Consider the following 21,337-nt stretch of genomic DNA (forward strand, 5'->3'; position numbering starts at 1 on the left):
GTCTTTTTCGTCTTTTTGGTCTTTTTGGTCTTTTTGGTCTTTTTGGTCTTTCTGGTCGTTTTGGTCTTTTTGGTCTTTTTGGTCTTTTTGGTCTTTTTGGTCTTTTTGGTCTCTTTGGCCTTTTTGGTCTTTTTTGTCTTTTTAGTCTCTTTGGTCTTTTTGGTCTTTTTGGTCTATTTGGTCTTTTAGGTCTTTTTGGTCTTTTGGTCTTTTTGGTTTTTTTGGTCTTTTTGGTCTTTTGGTCTTTTTGGTCCTTTTGGTCTTTTTGGTCTTTTGGTCTTTTTGTTCTTTTTGGTCTTTTTGGTCTTTTTGGTCTATTTTATCTTTTTCGTCTTTTTCGTCTTTTTCGACTTTCTCGACTTTCTCATCTTTTTCGTCTTTTTCGTCTTTTTCGTCTTTTTCGTCTTTTTCGTCTTTTTCGTCTTTTTCGTCTTTTTCGTCTTTTTCGTCTTTTTTGTCTTTTTCGTCTTTTTGGTCTTTTTGGTATTTTTGGTCTTTCTGGTCGTTTTGGTCTTTTTGGTCTTTTTGGTCTTTTTGGTCTTTTTGGTCTTTTTGGTCTTTTTGGTCTTTTTGGTCTTTTTGGTCTTTTTGGTCTTTTTGGTCTTTTTGGTCTTTTTGGTCTTTTTGGTCTTTTTGGTCTTTTTGGTCTTTTTGGTCTTTTTGGTCTTTTTGGTCTTTTTGGTCTTTTTGGTCTTTTTGGTCTTTTTGGTCTCTTTGGCCTTTTTGGTCTTTTTGGTCTTTTTGGTCTTTTTGGTCTTTTTGGTCTTTTTGGTCTTTTTGGTCTTTTTGGTCTTTTTGGTCTTTTTGGTCTTTTTGGTCTTTTTGGTCTTTTTGGTCTTTTTGGTCTTGTTGGTCTTTTTGGTCTTTTCGGTCTTTTTGGTCTTATTGGTCTTTTTGGTCTTTTTGGTCTTTTTGGTCTTTTTGGTCTTTTTGGTCTTTTTGGTCTTTTTGGTCTTTTTGTTCTTTTTGGTCTTTTTGGTCTTTTTGGTCTTTTTGGTCTTTTTGGTCTTTTTGGTCTTTTTGGTCTTTTTGGTCTTTTTGGTCTTTTTGGTCTTTTTGGTCTTTTTGGTCTTTTTGGTCTTTTTGGTCTTTTTGGTCTTTTTGGTCTTTTTGGTCTTTTTGGTCTTTTTGGTCTTTTTGGTCTTTTTGGTCTTTTTGGTCTTTTTGGTCTTTTTGGTCTTTTTGGTCTTTTTGGTCTTTTTGGTCTTTTTGGTCTTTTTGGTCTTTTTGGTCTTTTTGGTCTTTTTGGTCTTTTTGGTCTTTTTGGTCTTTTTGGTCTTTTTGGTCTTTTTGGTCTTTTTGGTCTTTTTGGTCTTTTTGGTCTTTTTGGTCTTTTTGGTCTTTTTGGTCTTTTTGGTCTTTTTGGTCTTTTTGGTCTTTTTGGTCTTTTTGGTCTTTTTGGTCTTTTTGTTCTTTTTGGTCTATTTGTCTTTTCATCTTTTTCGACATTTTCGTCTTTTCATTTTTTTCGAGGTTTTTGTATTTTTTTTGTATTTTTTGTCTTTTTCCTCTTTCGAGGGTTTTGAAACCAAGAAGCTTTCCTAGAACATTTTGTCATAATTTTGACCAGCAAACGATCAATCTACTCTAATGTGCAAATGTTAGTTGATTAATACCTTTTGTACTTGACTGACCATGGCAGTCCAGTTCCAGTTTTCCAATACCTGCCGAATCATTAGAACGGTATTTCCCATCAGCGAACGAGCGGGTCTCTAGCAGACACTTTTTTTCGGCCGCCTTTCGATAGACGCACACCGTGACGAAGTTTCCAAAGTTGGAAGTTTTTCTCACCGGACTCTTGCCTTCCCCTTCGTTCCCGTAAAAAGGCACCACCCGGTTGGTTGACTTAGAATTGAGGGGGCTTCCCATCCCATGGGCCTACGTGTATGGCCACGTTCATACATATGAGTATGATTGAATCTCCCGCAATCCGAAACGCTTCATCATGATCCAATCAACGGAGCGATTCATGAATTTTCGGTTGACACATATTGCGGCCCCTTCGGCGGGTATATGATCATAAAAAGATTAGTCGGAGCCCGTTTGTTGGCTGGCCCAGGTGGCCCAGTTTAAATGACTTGGCTGGCTGTGTTGGCCAATTTTCAGGGAAGAAAAGTGAACCCATCGCGGCAATTAGTCCCAATTGGTCCCGGGCCAAGTCGCTGGGTGGCGTTTCAAGCGGGAGGCTTTCAGGTGGTGGGGAGTAAAGACCTTGAAGATTTAGGTTGGATCGGGTATCATGGAGGAAAAGCTCGGAGCTCCATTACTGGTCCAAGAAGAGAACCCCGGCAAACTTCGGAGACGGGAGGAGGCGTTTCGCTTTTTATTCCATTTGTAGAAGAAGAACCTGACTCCAGTCCAGAGTCCAGAGTTGGTTTGGCTGCTGGGCAAGTATCAAATGGGAAACTTGTTATACAATTTGGTTCGGGAGAAACTTGTTGTTTGTTACGGGACTTGTTGTATGTTGTTCTTCTCCTTCTCGACTTTTGCTTCCAGCTTACATTGGAATCATTTTTTTTTCTTCATCCGATTCTGGTTTCAGTTACAGCTACAAATTTCTGTGGGCTCACTCACATCTGGACCATGAGTTTTCGTTTGGCTCGGTGCGATTTTTGAATACCCAACCTGAATGAGCTCCAATAAAAAGACCAGGTTTCTAATACCATTTGTAAACTGTTTAGCGGCATTTGTGACGACAAAAAACAATTTTATGTTGAAAAACTATGAAAATCTAGGTCAACATTTGGAACAAGAATTCAATCAATCAATAAATTTAAACAGCAGCTATCGGCGAAGGAATATGGATCCAAAATAATCGAAAATCATTCTGCTTAAGGGCGCGCTTTTAATTTGGACAATAAATCACAACGGCACTATAAGAAGTTCAAAAAAGAAACATCAACATTATGTCGAAAAACCCATATCGATCGCGTTTTGGCAAACAACCATAAATTTGTCGATTATCTCCGAACATGGTTTGGTGCTTTTGCCGATCATTTTAAGCCGGGTCCAAGATTTGCATTCATCGATTATCGATTTGGCGTTTTTTTCCTGACGGTTTTTTTTTGGTTGGGAACAGAACGTTATCGTTCTTGATCCGAGTCTGGTTCAGTCGTTAATCTTTCGGTTCCATTTATCTGGAATGAGAAACCACTTTTCAGAATTATGGGTCACTGAATTTGGACACAAAAACACAGAATCGAATTCAATTTTATTGCATTCTGTTTTGGTTTTGTTTTAAAGATGGAAGTTGTTGGACTTACGAAAATTAATTCAAAATCATATTCTTAAACTTTTAAGACTTCGGAGGTTGCAAAAACTTATTGCTATGGATTATTTTTAGGGACAATTTAATTTCAAAATCTTTGGATACTTTCATTTTGTTTCTTAAGCTGTAAGATTTTATTTTCATCCGTTAGTTTTTTAAAAATTTGAATCGGCTCATACCTTGAGGGTTTTAAAAAGCCAAACTCGTTTTGTATTTCCATTAGGTTTGAAACGATAGAAATTTATCCTATGCTCATCCATGAAACAGCTATTGATTCTTAAACATTAAAAAAACCATCATGTTTCCCGCTTTACGATACATTTCTCTTTTATGTCTTTCGCAGAAATTTGGGCTTAAGAAGTCTCATAAATGATAAAAGGGATTGCTTCAATCACTTCTATGAATCTTTTCAAAATCAAGACCGCAATCAATGGATACGCCATCAAGACAAAAACAATCTAAAGATTATTTAAAAAAAAACGGTTGATTTATTGTAAACATCTTTTAAGGATTTATTATTTATCCTTCGAGGTTTCAAACAGCTTCTAGAGGTTGAGAAATCCCTTGAATGATCATAAATTAAAGATTTACTTCAAAATTCCTAACAATTTTTACAAAAATGGTCTCACTTGACTTTGCACGATGTAAAATCCTTAGAATCACTTGTGTTAACAGTATATTCACAAGTCAATTTTTTAAACTATCGACGGATTTCGCGCCAACTCTACACAGTATCTGGCATGACACTTTTAGAATCTAATGAAACTTTGTGTGAGTTAGTTCTCACATAGTTAAGGTACTTAGCATACCAATTTTTCCCAAAACATATCCAGACTAAAATTTGAAAAGGGCCAAACATTTCAGGCCAATTTTTGATGTAAATTTTTAGCTCAAAAATTAAAATTCCTACACAAATGTGGTCTAAGGGAGAGTTTAAGAAAAATAATTGAATATTTAGAAAAAAAAATTATCAAAAATATTTAAAAATCCTAAACTGAGAAAAATGCATTTTATAAACTAAAGCTCAATTTCCCAAAAAACGCCAACTCAAAATTCAATGAAAATTTTTTCTAAATTCTAAAAGCCCTCCATACATTTCAAATCAAGCATATTTAAGGGAAAGAAATTTTTCTAACAAAAACTTTTTTTTAATTTAAGTTTTTTTTTGAATATTATATCATTTTTTCCAGTGTAGATCTCAAACTTTTAATTCAAAAACTGCTTCGTTGAGCTGACTGTACTGATTTTGAAGAAATTATTATTATTATTAATAATATTAGAGACACTTTTCCATTTTCACGGCTTTCGTGTCTATAAATTTGAAGAAATAAGAGCTTCGATTGTTATAATTGAAGGTAAAAGTAAAAGAAAATCCTACACAAACACTTAAAATCTATTAAAAATATAGTCATTTCATGGGGAAATGGGGAAACAAAAAGAAATGTTTTGGGTGTTTGGTAATAAAACCTCATTAGAAGCCGACTTGCAGGTCTTATTATTACCCAGCTAAGAAAAACAATGACATCAAATTCTGAGATGGAATTTTTGAATAATTGAGTTTAGTTTTTTAATGGGTTTTTTTCAGTTTGGGATTTGAAAAAAATACAATATTTGTTTTAAAAATTCACTTTTTGAAAACTTTTTCGTGAACCACAGTTGTGTAGCAATAGTTATTTTCTAACTAAAATTATTTATAAAATTTTTGCCCAGATGTTTGTTAATTAGTAACCATTAGGATCAACATGTGATCCGTTGATTTTTTAAACCAGTGGTGAGCAATCTTTTTAAGCAACGGGCCACTTTTAGTTTGAAATTCTTTCGGCGGGCCGCATTGAAAATAAAATTTAGGTAAAAATGTTTTGCAGAGCTTGAAGTTATTTTTCATAACGACAATTTTTTTAAAACCCAAACTGAAAAGAATAAGTAAAAAGAATTTATATACTAACATAAACAATTTTTGAAATACCTATAAGGTGATAAAACCAGCCGAAATTGAATAAGTTCATTACTAAATGTTGATCACTTTTCAATAAAAAGAAATATCATTTGTTTTCCTTCTATATATTAAAAACGAAAATTTTTGAAAATCTTTCTTTGTTTTTTTTTTAAATTTTGAACTTTTTTTTTGAAAAAAAAAATCCTTTTTTGGTCGAACCGATAAGATGGTATTTTTTGTCATCACTTCCATTTAAAATTTCCATGAAGATTCACCAGCTGTTTTTCCGTGCCCATATTCGTAAAGTTTTTTCACAATTTATTTAAATTTAGTCGTGAAGCTTCCTTTTTCTTTAAACGGTGCTTTTTTTTAGTTGAAGTTCCGTTTGAAATCGTTGGATTGATATGTTGAGCAAGGTTTCAATAATTTATAAATTCATTATTTTACAGTTTTTTAACAAGATTTGTAAATGATACAGTTTTTACAGATTTCATAAATTTTCTTAATTTAATTTAGATACCTCTTGGATAAGCTTTCTAAGGAAAAATCATGAAAATCTCGTGACTTTGGTAACGTGGTTTGCTTGTTTTGAAGTAAAATGACTCAATTTAATTATCTAATGTTTGGCATGATTTGCCTATGAAATGTCAGAAAATAGCGTCATACATTACACAAGAAAACAAAATTCCAATTTTTCTTGGGTGCAAGGAATCTCAGAACTGATTTTGACTTTTTCAGGGGTGCTGAATCGAGTTTATGAAATATTAAATTTGTTGATAAAACTGTAAAATACAAATGCTCATTGACTCAATGATCAACTTTCCCAAAGACCACGAGTAATGTTTAGTTTTTAGAAAACAGTTAAGGACTTTTTTTTATTTTTCTCAAACCTGCAAAAATCGGATATTTTAACGAAATTTTAAAGAAAAATAAAACTTCATTAAATCTTTGATATTTTTAAGATTGTAAGTCAACTCATTTGGCAGTTTAAACTAAGCTGTTGATTGAATTTCAATCCTCAATATACAATATTCAATGACTTTCTTACATGATGCCACAAGAAGTTTTAATTTCTATTAAATGTAGAATTATTTTTATTTAAAGCGTTGTACCTTGGCAATATCAGAGTCCTTGATAGAATGCAGAGTAGAAAATTGATCGAAAGTCATTTTTTGTTTATATGCGGGTTTATTGGTTTATAAGTTATGAAAGACCGATTTTACCCGAACTGATCAACTTAAAAATTACCACACGCTATATCCCCGTAACTAGAAGTGTTATTTAGATAAAATTTGTGAAACGTTTTAAAAAAAAAATCAAAATTAGTTATTAAAACATAGGCTCCAAAAATGCTGCCCCCCTGAGAAATCATTCCAAACTTTTTGGGTTAAATTACACAAGTACAGATATTTTGTCGAGAGATCAGAATTAAGCTGAGACATGTCGATAAGAAATCTTAATTGTTTACCCAGTCTTTGTAATAAAACTTTCCTTATTTTTTTCATTAATCAAGAACAAAAATATTTAACTTCATCATACAACTTTAACTTTGCTAGAAACAAAAAAAAATGACTTAACTTATTCCTGTATTTCGTTTTTTCCATCTCCAATAATATTGCATCCATGCCTTTAAAAGAACTCAATAAAAAGCTTAAATCCTACCAAAATTTTAACAAGCTTTATGATTATGAAAAAAATACAACTGCAAACAAAGTGACGTGCGTATATCATCAAGTTGTTGATTTATCTTCTATTTATTGGGTTCAGTAGAGACTGCTATTTTATGTTAATAAACAATCTATCGTAGAAAAAAATGTGGAATAAATCACATTTGAAATTAGCTTCGCGGGCCGCACAAACATGTCTCGAGGGCCGCATGCAGGGTTGCTCATCCCTGTTATAACCCTGTCGTCCATCTTAAAATAAAATATCGAGCCAAATGCTTTGGCAATATTCTTAATTTTTGACAGTTGTTTTTAGTAGTTAACCATACATAAAGTTTTGTGGGCTTTTTACATTTGATTTCCTATTTTATTGTTTTTATTGTTTTTTTTATTGAGAACGATTAGATCAATTTGTTAGCAAATCTATGTTTTTTTTTAACATTCGACCATTTGAAGGAAATGAGTGACAGGTTTGTGATTTAAATTCTATTCTTTAAAAAAACACGACATATAAAAGAACATAGAGAACAATCTTTCATAATATTATGTTTAATCGATTTTTGGTTGGGGAACAAATTTATTAGAAAACACCAATTATCCAGAAATGTCTAAGTTCTTTCATTGTATAAAAGGGGAAGGCACCTTTTTTCAATCTTCTAAAATGAGCGACACAATTTTTGCTGATTTTTTAAATGTGATTAAGGGGCCGGGTTATGGAGCTTTCTGGCTTCAACTTTGCCGAAAACGGCAAAACGGTAGAAGTTATAGCTATTTAGGGTTACCATATCCCGCAATGCTAAAAAGAGTAACATTAAATAAATTTCAAAAGAGTACAGAAAACTCTATCAAATTAAAATTAAAACAGAGTTATTTGAGCCATTCAAATATTGCCTATTAGTTTTTATTATTATTATGACTAAGCTTTTCAGATTCAGATTCAGAATGAGACAGTCCGGATTTATCGTAAATCTAAGCAAAATCCAAACAAAAACTTAGTTTTTTTCTTTCAAAGAATTTACGTGAATTGAACAGCGCTGATGTGACTCGATAAATCATAATTTTTCATGTGTTCATTTTTTCTCTTGAATTTGCATAAAAAAAGCCTGGATTTTTATCAGATTTTCCCGGATATTTTCCGATTTTTTAATTGCAAATTTAAAAATCAAATGAATGAACTTTGACTGGTTTTTGGAAAAAAGGCCCGCATTTACCAGGCCCGAATATGCTCAAAAGAATTACTAGAAAGCTTGGGCATGACGTATATGATAATTATAAATTTTGTCATCACTTTATTTAATAATGAAAATAGGAAAATCGGGGACTTAATATTCTTTTTTGGGTTATTCGAAGGAAAAGAAGCATTTAATGTTGTACTGACAAACTAACCATATCCCGATAAAATACATGATTTCAAAAAGAGATTTTAGGCACGTTTATTTCTTTGAACAAAAAAAATGTTAGATTTGTAAACTACGATGTATTTGAGTATATTGCTTTTGTGCTTTTTGTTAACTTTACGGAGATTCTAAGATGTCTTAATGAATACGGGATATTTAGGTAAGATATTGAAAGTTTTTGTGAGTTGTATTTCTTCCCTATTTCTTGTATAAGGAATTCTCATACTGAAACCAATAAGTTCATTTTCTAAAATGGCTCTCAGAAAAAAAGAGTACATTTCGTAAAATTTCACAAAAAGAAGAGTACGCTCATTTTCTATCGAAAAAGAGTACATGTACACTTAAAAGAGTACGAATGGTTACCCTAAGCTGTACCGCTTCAAACTGAGCAATAATTTTTTCATATAATTGTTACCATTGGGGTATTTCGCCCAATCACACCCATGAAGAGCAAGTAGTTTGGAGTACTCAATCTGAGTGCTCAGAGGTAGTTATCATAATCGATTAAATATCGATAATTCTTCCCGCCAATATTCAAATTCACATCAGAACACAATTTGTAATAAAATTTATTAATAAAGCCTACTCTTTGATTAAAAACAATAAATAAATAAATTAAGTTAGGAGATTAAAAATAACGATCACTCCAAATTCAAAACAGAAGCTAGCACATGCAAACAGTTATGACACGACACAAAACACTTGCCCGATGAGAAGCCAAAGAGCAATGGAAAAACGTCAGGTGGAAAATGGAACGGAAATGTGGGTTGCGATGGGTCAGCTAATCACTAACTAAGATTCGCATATCCTTTCCACCTTCGACCAGCACACGGTTCACATCGCTACACAGTGACCATAGTGGCCAAAGTATACGTTCACGTATTGTAATTTAAAGTGTCGAAATGTAAATTAAACATATGTGGAAAAGAGAATCTTAGTTAATTGTTAAAGAGCGAATCAAGTGAGTTTAAAGTGTGATAGCTATAAACCCCATCCTAACCCCATATTCAATCCACCAGGACCCAGTATTTTTGGTTAAAAGATTTGACCCAGCAGTTTCGGTCAGGATATTTGACTCGACAAAGCTCCAGTTTGTCCTAGTCAAACGGGCCAGTGAGCAAAGGTCTGCTTCCGTTTCTACGTTGAGGAGCCTGCGCACGGACTCGAATTACAAGTCCGGCGGGCACTCCGAGAAGCAACCAAAAGTTAGGCCCCCAAGCGACCAGTCACCCAAATACCACAACATCGTCATCACCATCCGGTCCTAGAGGGCACCGTTCGATCCCTTCAAACGGGTTAGTAAAAGTTCGGACGTGTGTCCCTCCAGGCTCGAGGCTCTGTTGAGGAGCACGCGGTGTTTTACATCTGCGTGTACCATCCAGGGCATCCACAACGAAGGTTGGCTCCACCACGAGGGCGATCTAACCTCCATTGCCAACCAACACTGTGGACAGTAGACTGTTGACCCACCAACCCAGGATTCTTCATCGGACAACCATCTCAGCACCAGCCGGCCGGCCCTCCAGCAGCAGAAGAAGCAGCAACACACTACACACCCACACAAGACACACGTAAGTTATAATAAACAGGACATGAAAATTTAGATAGCGTGTTTGTGTTTCCTTCCGAACTACCGACCGGTGCATCATTGCGAGAAGCCGACCCGAGGTTCTCCGAAACCTCTGCTCTAGCTTAGCCAAGCAAAAGAGGCCGCGTGTGAGCCCACCCTCACTAGAATTCCCGTGGCTTGACCAGGAATTCGAGGGCAGTTGTAGCTGGTCCCTCTGGCCAGCTAAGTAATATAATGGAATGATGACAGATTTTCCGTCCATATTTCAGAAATATTATATTAACAAGAAAGTTATTAATTTTAGAGCCATGAAAATTTCTGTATAAAATTCTCTATCCTTTACTAAATTTTATTAAGGATTCTTAAAAGTTCTTCAATAAATTGATGTTTCATTAACATTCGACAACGTTCAGATAACGAGTGGATTTGTGGATTAATTTATTTTCTTAAAAAAACACTACATTTAAGAGAATTTAGAGATCAATCTTCCATAACAATATGTTTAATTGACTTTTGGTTGCCGCTCAAATTAAACAAGAAAAAGCAATAATCCAGACAATTTAATTGACAATTTAAAAAACCAATAATAAAATTTCAGCAGATTTCTGCATTGAGATTTAGATTGCCGGGTTTTGATTTGAAGTTTTGTATGAGAAAAAACGCAAATATCTCTTCAGAGGATGACATTTTTAGGTTTCATATAAATATTTTGTTCTCATGCAATGCAGATGTAATTCCAATATATTGTGCTGACTGGAAAATTCTCAGGCAAAGCGGTAGAACTAGCAAAAAAACTTATTACGTCTCAAACTGAGCATTCTATTTTTCATGAAGTCAACTTTCAAGAAATTTTCTGCATAGCTGTGATGAATTTAACAACTATCAACATGTTGACACCTTCAGACTTTCAGACTATTGTTAAATGTTCATAAAACCAGCCATTCATTGTTTTAACTTACTTTTTGTTCTATAAACCACTTAAATCTTGGTCTAAAAGTGACAACCATTCAAGGTTGATTGTCAAGAAAAAATATACTTGGTTAGGTAGAAGAGGCGAAATATAATCCCCATCTAATGGAGGGGTTGGAAAAAAAACGACAGGAAATCGGCTAATATGTAACGAGTTTAATTTTTGTATCAGTTGAAATATCTCAATTAATAGTAGAATATTTTTAACATAAAATAGATTCAACTATAGCTTTGAGATCGACCAAATATGTTTCAAAACTAAGGAAAAAATTGTTGAAATGTGTAAAAATTACAAGCGAAAAAGTAGGTACTTAATTTAGTTGTTCAGCCCCTGCTGTTGCAATTTTTGAAGAAAAACAACTGATAGCAACGATAAATTCATTAAACAAAATTTGTTTCAAAGACTGAGCTTTTGTTAATTTTTCAGCCAAAAAAGATATGGGTTTCAGATGGGTTAAAAGATCAAATTATTCTGGCATATTTTTATCTGTTTTGAAACAGAGCCAACCAAATCCACTTTTTGAAAGTCAAAATGCATAAATTGATGACACCGAATTGATGATGTCAGATTTTCCTAAAGATACGTCAACTGGAGACCAAATAACGTTAAGATTGCAGTGTGCTGTCGGAATTTTCAAAAAAATTGAAACACGCCATATAACAGAAGAGTTTTCCTGTTTTTACTCTAATCTTTTCGAAAATTATTGTGTACAGCATAAGAAGTTGTAGAGAAAAAGGTTGCTGTTAAAATATTCAACAAACAAGTTCAGAAACAAATTAACTTGAACAACCCAAACTTGACTTAAAGAATAACAAAGGAAGAGATTAACTGAATTATTCACATTATTTTGCATCAATCGCTGTCGTAAATCAAGCAAAATTAAAAAAAAAAAGAACTTTTTTAGTTTAAGGGTGATCCAAAATAGGTCCAGGAGGTTGTAATGATCGATGAAACGAGTTTCTAGGCTTAAATATTGTTATATTGCTACAAAGGATGATATGTTTCGATAGAAAAAGCCTTGCTCTTCGTAATGAATGGATAAAGCAGTCAAAAATTGTAACATGTACTTTTTAATTCACAAAATAGCATAGCCACTTCCCAAAGCGGTCCAAAATAGGTCCGTTACCCTATAAGATAGAAATTTGTCATTGTACCTATTTTAAAAGTTACCACAACATCCTATTCAAATTTTCATATCAAATCGATTATACAGAATCTGTTTTGAAGTTCCACTTCAAGTCGGAAAAAGTCAGTACGTTTTGAAAAATATTCTCATCAACTCGATAAATCTTCACAACCATCTCAAGTTCAAGTTCGCGCGACCGTTTCAGATAAGCTCCCCGAGAACGCGTAACAATCAGAAGAGAGAGAAAAAAAACTCGTTAAACATTCACTTGCTGCAGCAGGTAATCTCCAGAATCTAGAGAAAAAAAAAGAAGCTAAAAACAACTCTCGTTTTTATGCATTCCCGGGCATGCTGCATCATTATCGCTATTACTGGTGCTAAAAAATTCTGCGGGACCCATTCAAAGAAAAATCGCCGCCACTAGCTGATTGTGCCTGTAGCACGAAATAAGATCGACAAGTGCAAGATTCCTCATCTCGCCGGCCGGCTGACTGGCCAAAGCATCGTCAACTCTATACGACAAAAAGATCAATAAACGTATTTTAACTGATCGCATTTTCCCTCTTTTTTTTTGTTTCGTTGAAGAGATTCGTTCCGGCGGTTTGCAAAAAAAGCGAGAATGGGAAAAAAAACCACGACTTGAAACAGAAACCAATATCCAATAATCTCACAACGACGCGATGCCTCTTAGCTATGTGGAAACATGAAGACGGACGACGACGACGACGACGAAGATGATGACGGGTGACTTAAACGAACTTAAACTCAAGTGACGAACTCCGGCCGCACTCTGAAAAACTACTTCTAGGATGGCCATAACTGCTTATAGGTTGCTCCTAGAACGAAACTGATGAGAAGCGATCAATCGATCTCCTCGTGGCAGAAAAAGTTGATCTGTGTGGTTGGGCACAGTTTGTTAACTATCAGTCAAATCAATCTTCGTCGTCAGCGGCCAATGACTGACTGCGGATCGTCTTCGTCCCTGGGTGGAGGAAGAAGGTACAAGTTTGCGATGATGACACTTGATCCTTCGATTTTCCCCTTCGAAGGGGAGAAGAGATAAATGCAGCTCATGATAAGGTAGATCTTTTTTTTATATTTTAACGAGACGTAACTTTTAAGTCACACCGAAACCCGAGGACAGGTTTAGTTTAGGTGCAGGGCCGGAATTAAGGAAAAAAGGACAACAATGATAAGAAACAACTCGAAATTTCGAATTTAATATTTAAAAATCTCTTCAACAAATGGGTTGATTACCCCATTTTTGCCTCTTACGGTGGAATTAATTTCGACTTCTGCACGACTGCATGATTATCCTTCAAAATAATAACCTAGTTGCTATCACAGTAAATGTGTAAATACTGAATTCGCCACTGGTGGAGCAATGCTGCGCAGTTGCAATTTTTGTACATACCTTCAGGCTCCGTTTTATCAGTAGATTCCTCAGGATTCTCAGGGTCTAGAAATAGTTATGAAAACATCCAATCAACTTTCGAGAAAATTAATTTAATCTACTCCTCAGTGTACTTCCCAAGTGTTTGCCATCTGTAAGCCTTCTAGTTGTATTCGTATTCATCAGGCTCCTCGAAAATATTGTGAAAATTATAGTGCTTCAATCAAAAATAATTCTAAAAAGTGTTGTGAACTTGCTTCGTGTACACATTAAGAAAGATTCCTGAAAATGTAAAGTCATATTTAACCTCCAAATTACCTTTGAATTGTGCAATGGTTGGAATTCAGAATTTATTGATAAGTGTCTTGTTTGATCCTGCAACCACACACACACACATTTCTCTATCACTATCTCATCTGACTATAATTTGTATTACGAAAAACAAGGTTCTTAACATTATTTGAGCTCAGATCTTCGCGTGTCTCTATACTAAGTATAAACACTGGGGACAAATCAGCACTCATCGAAGGCTCATGTTTCCTCAGCCAGCCACCATATCGCCTGTTAATTTATTCGAATGATTTTCGAATTAATTACCCCGGGGGTGATTACTCAAACCAGAATCAATTAATAATATTTAAAAGCCGCAGGCACTGAAAGGTGGGTCCCTTCTTGGATGTTTTTTTCTTTTCTTTCCAGCTTAACCCATTTAGATCCTGGTACTTTATCAAAGCTAGAACACAGGCTGGATGGGCCCTTATCTAAGCAAATTTAAAAAAAAACTAAACGATACAAAATTTCTAGTCAACCGATAATGAAGCTAAATGCTCAGTCAGGCACCAGATTCGACCATCAATTTCACAACGGGTTGATAAGAAAACGCACAGTGCCAATTTGAGGGCGTATAATGTGAAAACCAGCCATCGAAATGATGCTCACCCCATCCTAAGCAATAAGAATCCTGTTCCGGAGTGAGTGAATGAAAAAACTACGAGACCCGGTCTGAGTAATGGGTCTAATAATGCTTATCAGAGATTGGGACCATTAGTTGATGACAACTCTGCTGCGGGAGACCCAAGAGAACCCATTCCCTTCCCCTTTGCTGAAAGCTGAAAGCTCGCGACACTCTTCGGTAAAAAGACAGGTCAATGATCTACGATGAGAGAAGATGTCCCAGGAGTTTTTGTGTGTTTGTTGTAAACTGCTATTGATTCTTGAAAAGTTGTTAGGATTTTTTAAACTCCAGTACAGACACCGTTCGTTTTTGGCAACATTCGATTTTGGCGACATTCGATTTTGACGACATTCGATTTTGGCACATGTGCCAAAATCGAACGGTTTTTAGAAACAACATTACCTTAAATTTCTCGTTATAACAGGACCAATTTAATTTAGACAAACACCATAAATACGTTTTTATGTTCTGAAAAGGTGATAAAATGCAACAATAAAAACAAAAGTTTTTCAAAAAAATTATGTAGTACTCAAAAATGACAAAAGATGAAAAATTCAAAAAGTTTAAAAACAAAGTATTGATTTTTTAAATGAAGAGTTAATCACCGTAAATTTTATTTTGTGAAATTATTTATCGGCTATATCGGTGAAATTTATATTCTTTGAGAAAGAATATTCAAGAATTGAAAGATTATAGACGGATAGAAGATTAGAATAAGATGAAAGATGTTGAAAATTGAGCGGAAGGGTAATTTTAATTTGAACACTTTTCATCACATTTCATCGATTTGTTCCTCACGGGCCTACTACCTTGCAGTGGTTGAGACAGATAGAATTGTAGCAACCACCACACAATAGTAGGCCTAGCGTGGTTCGTCCCACAAGCGGAAACTTGCAGTACGAACGAACAAAAAGATGAAATGTGATCGCTCAGAAAAGCTTCAAATACGACCGAGACACATTTATCGATAGATGCGTTTCTCGGTATTCTATCATTACGTGCGGTCTAGCCGGGTTTGACTATTCGCGCTACGGTCGATGGTCCGATACTAGGCTATCTACCGATGTAATGAAATGTGTTTTTATTTTCTTTTTTTAGCCAAGTATTGATTTTTACTGCAAACCGCAAACTGCAGACCGCTGCAAAAAATGACTTTTTGCTTCCATATGTTTTTTCGATGCTATTTGGGTCACCAAGCATCAGTGTAAAATTTGAGATGCTTGATTACTGAGTTAACGCAACGCGTTTCAATTTTGTATTGAAATTTATATGGAAGAAGAAATTTTTTGCACATTTTAATCATCCAGAAAATTCAAATAAGCATCAAATAAAGTTGGTCTTTGATTTTTGGTTTTTACTATTCTTAAGCTTCATTTTTTGCTATTATGACAAGTAGCTAAGCATTTCATAAAAAAGTTATAACCATTTCCATTGAATTTCCATTCCATAAACCAATAAATTCTCTGGTAATGAAAAGCAGTTTTTTGAGATTTTTCATTCTCATCCTACGGTTACACAGCTTTCAAATAAACAGTCAAAAATTAAAAATAAATTTTGAATTTCGAAATTTTGAAACATTGAATACCTTTTCTGGGATACAAGTTAGGTTTGTGATTTGTTCGCATGAATTGTACTGCAAGAATCAAGAAATATTTTTCATCTAAAGTTATATATTTTTGAACTTTCAGTACATTCTTTTGCAATTTTTGTATGAAAAGTTTTGTTTTCCCATACAAGTTTCCTTACAAAATTAAAACTTGTTGCTCTAATTCTGGACTGGATGAATCGCTTCCATAATTTTTATTGCTATTTCTGGCAGCAGAAACAACAAAAAAAAGTTTTTGGAGGTGTAAAAATTGAGGAATTTGAATTTGCCATACAAAGCTTGTAGCGGTCTACTGCCCACCAGTAAAATAAACAAAATTCGGTGATCAAATCGTGCGCAAAAGATTTTGGCCGCTAGCGGTAAGATATTTTGAAAAAAAAGCGTAATGGACAGCAAATCAAACTCTTTAGCGGGCACCTAACAGGTTTTAAGTCAGAAATTTTTGTTGACAAGACTAGCCTGAATTTTACGGAGATAATCATGCTGGAAGGATGCTGCATCCTTTTCCTCCAATTTGATCTCATTGAACTAAATTTGAGGTTTTGTGAAAAAAAAATGAAAATTAGAGAAGAAATTTCAAATTTTTAACCCATTTAATCTGATTTCGAAATTCTTTAAACCTTAAATCTGCAAATCTATATTTTTCCGTGCGAGAAAAGGCTGTTTAAAGTTGATTTTCGCATTTTTATAACAGGAAGTTACGAAAAAATAGATATACCAGTTCGTTAAGGAACCTGTCGTTAAAAATTTAATTCTAGGAATAAAAAAAACACATTTTTCAATCATCTATTTTTTTAGCTTTTTAATGACTTTCATTTTGCAACTCCTTAAACGAAACATTATTCACATTTTTTTTCTGATCGATGTTTTAGAAATAATTGAAAAATTATTAGATTAAGGATCAATTTCTGATAGCACAAGGCGACAAAAATCTCATTGGTGCAAACAATTTAAGAGCTTATATTGGCTCGCAGTGTTGAAAATTTGAACATCTTTTTGAAAAAAAAAAACTTTAAAATGGTAAAAGATATTGAAAATAAAATATTTGATAGAATGATCAACTAACTCTATGCTTGTGAGTAATTTTTACTTCTGAGAAAAAGTAACATAAGTTCTCTCATTATTTTTTTTAACAGTTGTAGGCCAAATTAAAAAAAAATTTGAACCAAAATGAATCTTAGATTTTTTTTTTACAACAAAACGTTTTGCAATCGCCTGCATAGTTGTGAAAGCAATAAAAAACTTTAATTTAAAAAGAATTTGAATGCATTTCAGCTATGTCTGAAATAATTAAACAATTGAATTAAACAAATTAATTGAATTTTCTATACATGCTCGAAAAACTTTTTTTTTACTTAAGCATTGTATCTCTGAAATAAAAAAATCTTGGCAAAATCTTGATTCTTAATTAAATAAAGGATGATTCAGCTGGAATGCAGTATAATTCGCTTCAAGATTAAATATACGAGCCATAGCACCAAAACTAGAGGCGATAGACAAAATCTGACGGTTTTTTTTTTCCAAATTCATGACGTCAAAATCTTTCGAAACAGTCATTAAAACATATGCACTAAAATAGTTGTTCTCTTGTGAAGGTATTTGATACAATTCTTTGATATAGAGTCTTAATCAATTGCAATTCCATTTTAATAAACAACTTTTTTAATCAAATCTGGAACTGGATTATAACCTTTAATTTAAATCATCATTGTAGGAATGATCTGTAAACAACATTAACGATATGATTGGTGTGGATCTTGAAACTCATTCGAGTTCGGAAACAAAATTCAAAATATTATTTTTTATATAAAGCTTTATATTATTTATAACCAAATTCTATTCTTTTTTTCAATTTCATATACTCGTTTTTAACTCTGAAATCAAAGTTTTGTTATAGCATTTGGATTTTTATTTTAGATTCATGATTATTTTCCTTCGGTCTTGAAAACATTTAAAACTTCATAAAACCTAATAAACAAATACGATAAAAACTATTTCAATCACTCACAAATCAATTCAAATTTTCTCGAGGAATAAACATTCAGTATCAAAATGTTATGCTTTAAATTTTGAATCTATTGATTTATCATGAGTTATTGTTCGCAATTAATATTAACTTTTACACACGATTTACTGTAATAGTGCTCAAAAATTTTCGTAACGTCGTCGTGGAATGATGGGTCTTAGACGGAAATAAAAATGGAAGGTGGAGAGAAATCGAATAGTTGTGTGATTCTAAAATTTTGATCGATATTTTTATTGAAATTATCAAATTAGTTTTGATAACTGTTTATTATGCGTTATGCAAAACTCGGGACTTGCAATTAAAAGTGTATCAAGAAATTCAAAATTGAAAATTATTGTAAGGTTATCACAAGAAAATGAAAATCAAAATGATTCCCATTATTTCAAAGTTTTTAATTTTTCTATCAAAATCATGTTTCACAGGCAACGGAAAAATAATTGAAACTTTTTTTCTTGCCTCTCTAATAAAAACATGTTCGTTTTAAAATTGTTATTTTATGAAAAAAAAAATTCTAAAATTGAACCTGCTTTTAGACGGAGTTAACTACAATCGGCATCAAACGCAAGCTAGTCATTATTTTTACATACAGCGCAGAACGGTTTAAAATATGTTTATCTAATAATCCATACTAATGGCAACAAGCAGTTTTCAAAAGGTACCTCTAAGAAAACCTAAAAATGAGATAATTGGAAATGGGCTTAATTTTTGAAAAATTATCATTTTGGTCGCATCATAAATCCTTGGTACATGTATTTTTCGATCTAAAATAGCTACTGGCAGGTCTTCAACTTCCCACCATACTGTTTTTTCTAAAAAAAAAAAGATCCTGGGTTAGGAAGAAAAGAAGAAATATGATACGCATCAAAAGGCGGTGTTTCAAAAAACGACAACAAATCACCAATATGTTTAATGGTTGCAACTGAAAAAGTACTGAAAATTAGTTTTTTAACCCATTGTGGTTATGCAATTTTTGGAATGGAAATGTAGAAATTATTTCCAGAAACTATAGAGTTACTTGTAGAACTAAAATAGTATGTAATCATAAAACTGAGATTTATTCAGCGAAAAAATTGAAAAATTTAGAATATATTCCCACGGAGTGGAAAATTTTGATAATTCAAGGGTTTACCGACTAGAAAAAGATTTAAAGATTTATGAAGCTCGAGCGTTTTAGTATCTTTTTAAAGGGTTTTCACGCTTGCTATCACGTACAAGTTTTTTTTCTAAATTGATTGAAAAAATTTTGGGAAATTTAGAGTAAAACAGCCATAACTCCAGTTTGCGATGCGTGCAGTGGCCGAAATAGCCTACGATCGATTTCTCGAAAAAAAAACACATAATATAAGTCTTTTTTGGTTCATAATTTTCCAGTCCGAACAAGCTTTTTCAAAATAAATTGAAAAATGTTGGGAATTGGAGGGTATAATATCCGTACCTCCAGGCTCAAATAGCATGCATTTGATTCCTCGGGAAAAACCACTCAAGATAAGTCTCATTTGGTTCAAAACATCCTAGTCAAAACTTGTTTTTTCTCAAATAATTGAAAAATTTAGGAGAATAGTGGGTAAAAACAGCCATAGCTCCATTTTCCAATGCGAGTGGTGGCTCAAATAGCCTTCATTCGATTCCTCAGGAAAAATCACAAGTCACAGTCAAGATTGCCGAAATCACAGAAAAATTTGTAATTTCACAGAATTTTGAGCAAATTTTCATCACAGAATCTGTGTCACAGAACACAAAATTTTGTAATTTTCACAAATTTCACAGAATGTTTAAAATTTTAAATGGATTTCCGAAATTGTAATTTTTTTGGATAGTATTTAATTAAGATTTCTTACTTTGAATTAAAAAAGTATGATAAGATTGGAAATGGTAATTGATTTTGCCCAACTTAAATGTGTAAAAAACCCAATTTATCAAGAATTTATTTTTAAATTGAAGGAATTAGCATCACAGAAATCCATCACAGAATTTTTGGGTAAAACCACAGAAAATCAGAATTATTTTTCTCAATATCATAGAACTTTTTTCGGCAACCTTTGTCACAGTCTCATTTGATTAAAAATTATCAAGTCCGAACATACTTTTCTGCAATATGTAAAAAACTAGCGGAATAATGGTTAAAGCTATCATAACTCCATTTTCGGTGCGTGCGGTGGCTCAAACAGCCTTTGTTCGATTCCTCGGAAAAAAATCACACACGATACGTCTATTTTTGTTGAAAATTTTCTAGTCCAAACCAGTGTTTTTCTGGATTGATTACAAAATATAGAGAAATTAGGGGTTAAAATGGCACTATATCTTCGTTCGAAAGCTTGTGTGGCGTTTGAAACTATGTCCAATCGATATCCTGGGCATTTTGACTGAAGGAAAGTATGTTTTCATAGATTTAGTTAATGTAGGAGGAAAAATTTTGAATTTCTTCGCGGTATATACACTTTTTCCCCAATAAACCGGAAATTGTATAATCTACGAGCTATAAAAGATCGCAGAGACGCACCAGCCAAAGGAAATTTTGTGAATCCGGCGGACAAACTGCTTCAAGCAGCAGGGTCGATTCTTCTCAAGCTACAACTTTTTTCGAGCCCAAACAATTTCAATTGGATTGGCATCAAACGACTGAGACGATCAAACCAAATTCACGATCTTTGGGTCACGAACATAAAAAACTGTTTCAAAGCGCGAATCGTACGCCGTTCTCATTTTGAAAAACAGAAGTCAGCTGATTCAATCAGAGGTTTTTTTTTCAATAATCCAAATATAAAATGGAATATTGAAGTGAAATTTTAGATTTTTAGGCAGAAAATCTTAAACTAATCCTTTCCATGCTAATTGTTAACCGCACTGATACGATTGTCGGATCAGAAAATGCCACCGAAGACCGTCGTTTCCCACAATCAGCGCTAAATCAGTTGTGTTTATACAGCAAAAATAAAGCAAATTAAATATTGATTATGCCGCGGTGCCTCCCAGTCGATGTTCCCGGGTGTAAAATAGTCCTAGGAAGAGTTGCGCCCCGAAGAGTAGTTGGGTTCTGAAAATAGAATAGTGCCGGTAGAAAAAAGAGTCAACCCAAGCTACTAGCCAAGACAAGAAGCTGTCCCGATTTGGAACTGGCAACTGGCGGCACACACACTGAATTCCCGGTTGGGTTCTTCCGACGACTTGAGCTGGGATAGTAAGTACGTGTACCTCTCCACATTAGCTGGCTCTGTAGAGGCCCCACTGGGGACATCACTTCGTAACAGACTTCCCGACAAACAAACCAACAGACAGACAGGTTGTAGACTCCCTGTAGGATCCGTTCCTTGGTTCTCGTCTTGGTCTTCCGATGCTGCTATTCTAGGGTTCTCCACTCTTAGGTGGTGCACCCATTCTCAGCACATGTTTTTGTCTATTTATGTATTGCGCGATATTTATGTGGCC

At 33.9% G+C, this 21,337-nt stretch overlaps 1 protein-coding gene across 3 annotated transcripts in view; it reads right to left on the reverse strand.

The window, feature by feature from the left end:
* Positions 1–21,337, reverse strand: part of LOC129746579 (uncharacterized) — a 228,304-nt gene that overhangs the window by 127,853 nt on the left and 79,114 nt on the right. Inside the window, exon 2 of one of the 3 annotated variants that reach the window (XM_055740300.1) lies at positions 13,346–13,390. The exons of the other annotated variants lie outside the window; for them this stretch is intronic. Coding sequence (XP_055596275.1) covers positions 13,346–13,390 — 45 coding nt within the window. The remainder of the gene's footprint in view (positions 1–13,345; positions 13,391–21,337) is intronic. 3 annotated transcript variants of the gene reach the window in all.

Source organism: Uranotaenia lowii, chromosome 2 (assembly GCF_029784155.1).
Source record: "Uranotaenia lowii strain MFRU-FL chromosome 2, ASM2978415v1, whole genome shotgun sequence".
Classification (NCBI taxonomy): Eukaryota; Metazoa; Arthropoda; class Insecta; order Diptera; family Culicidae; genus Uranotaenia; species Uranotaenia lowii.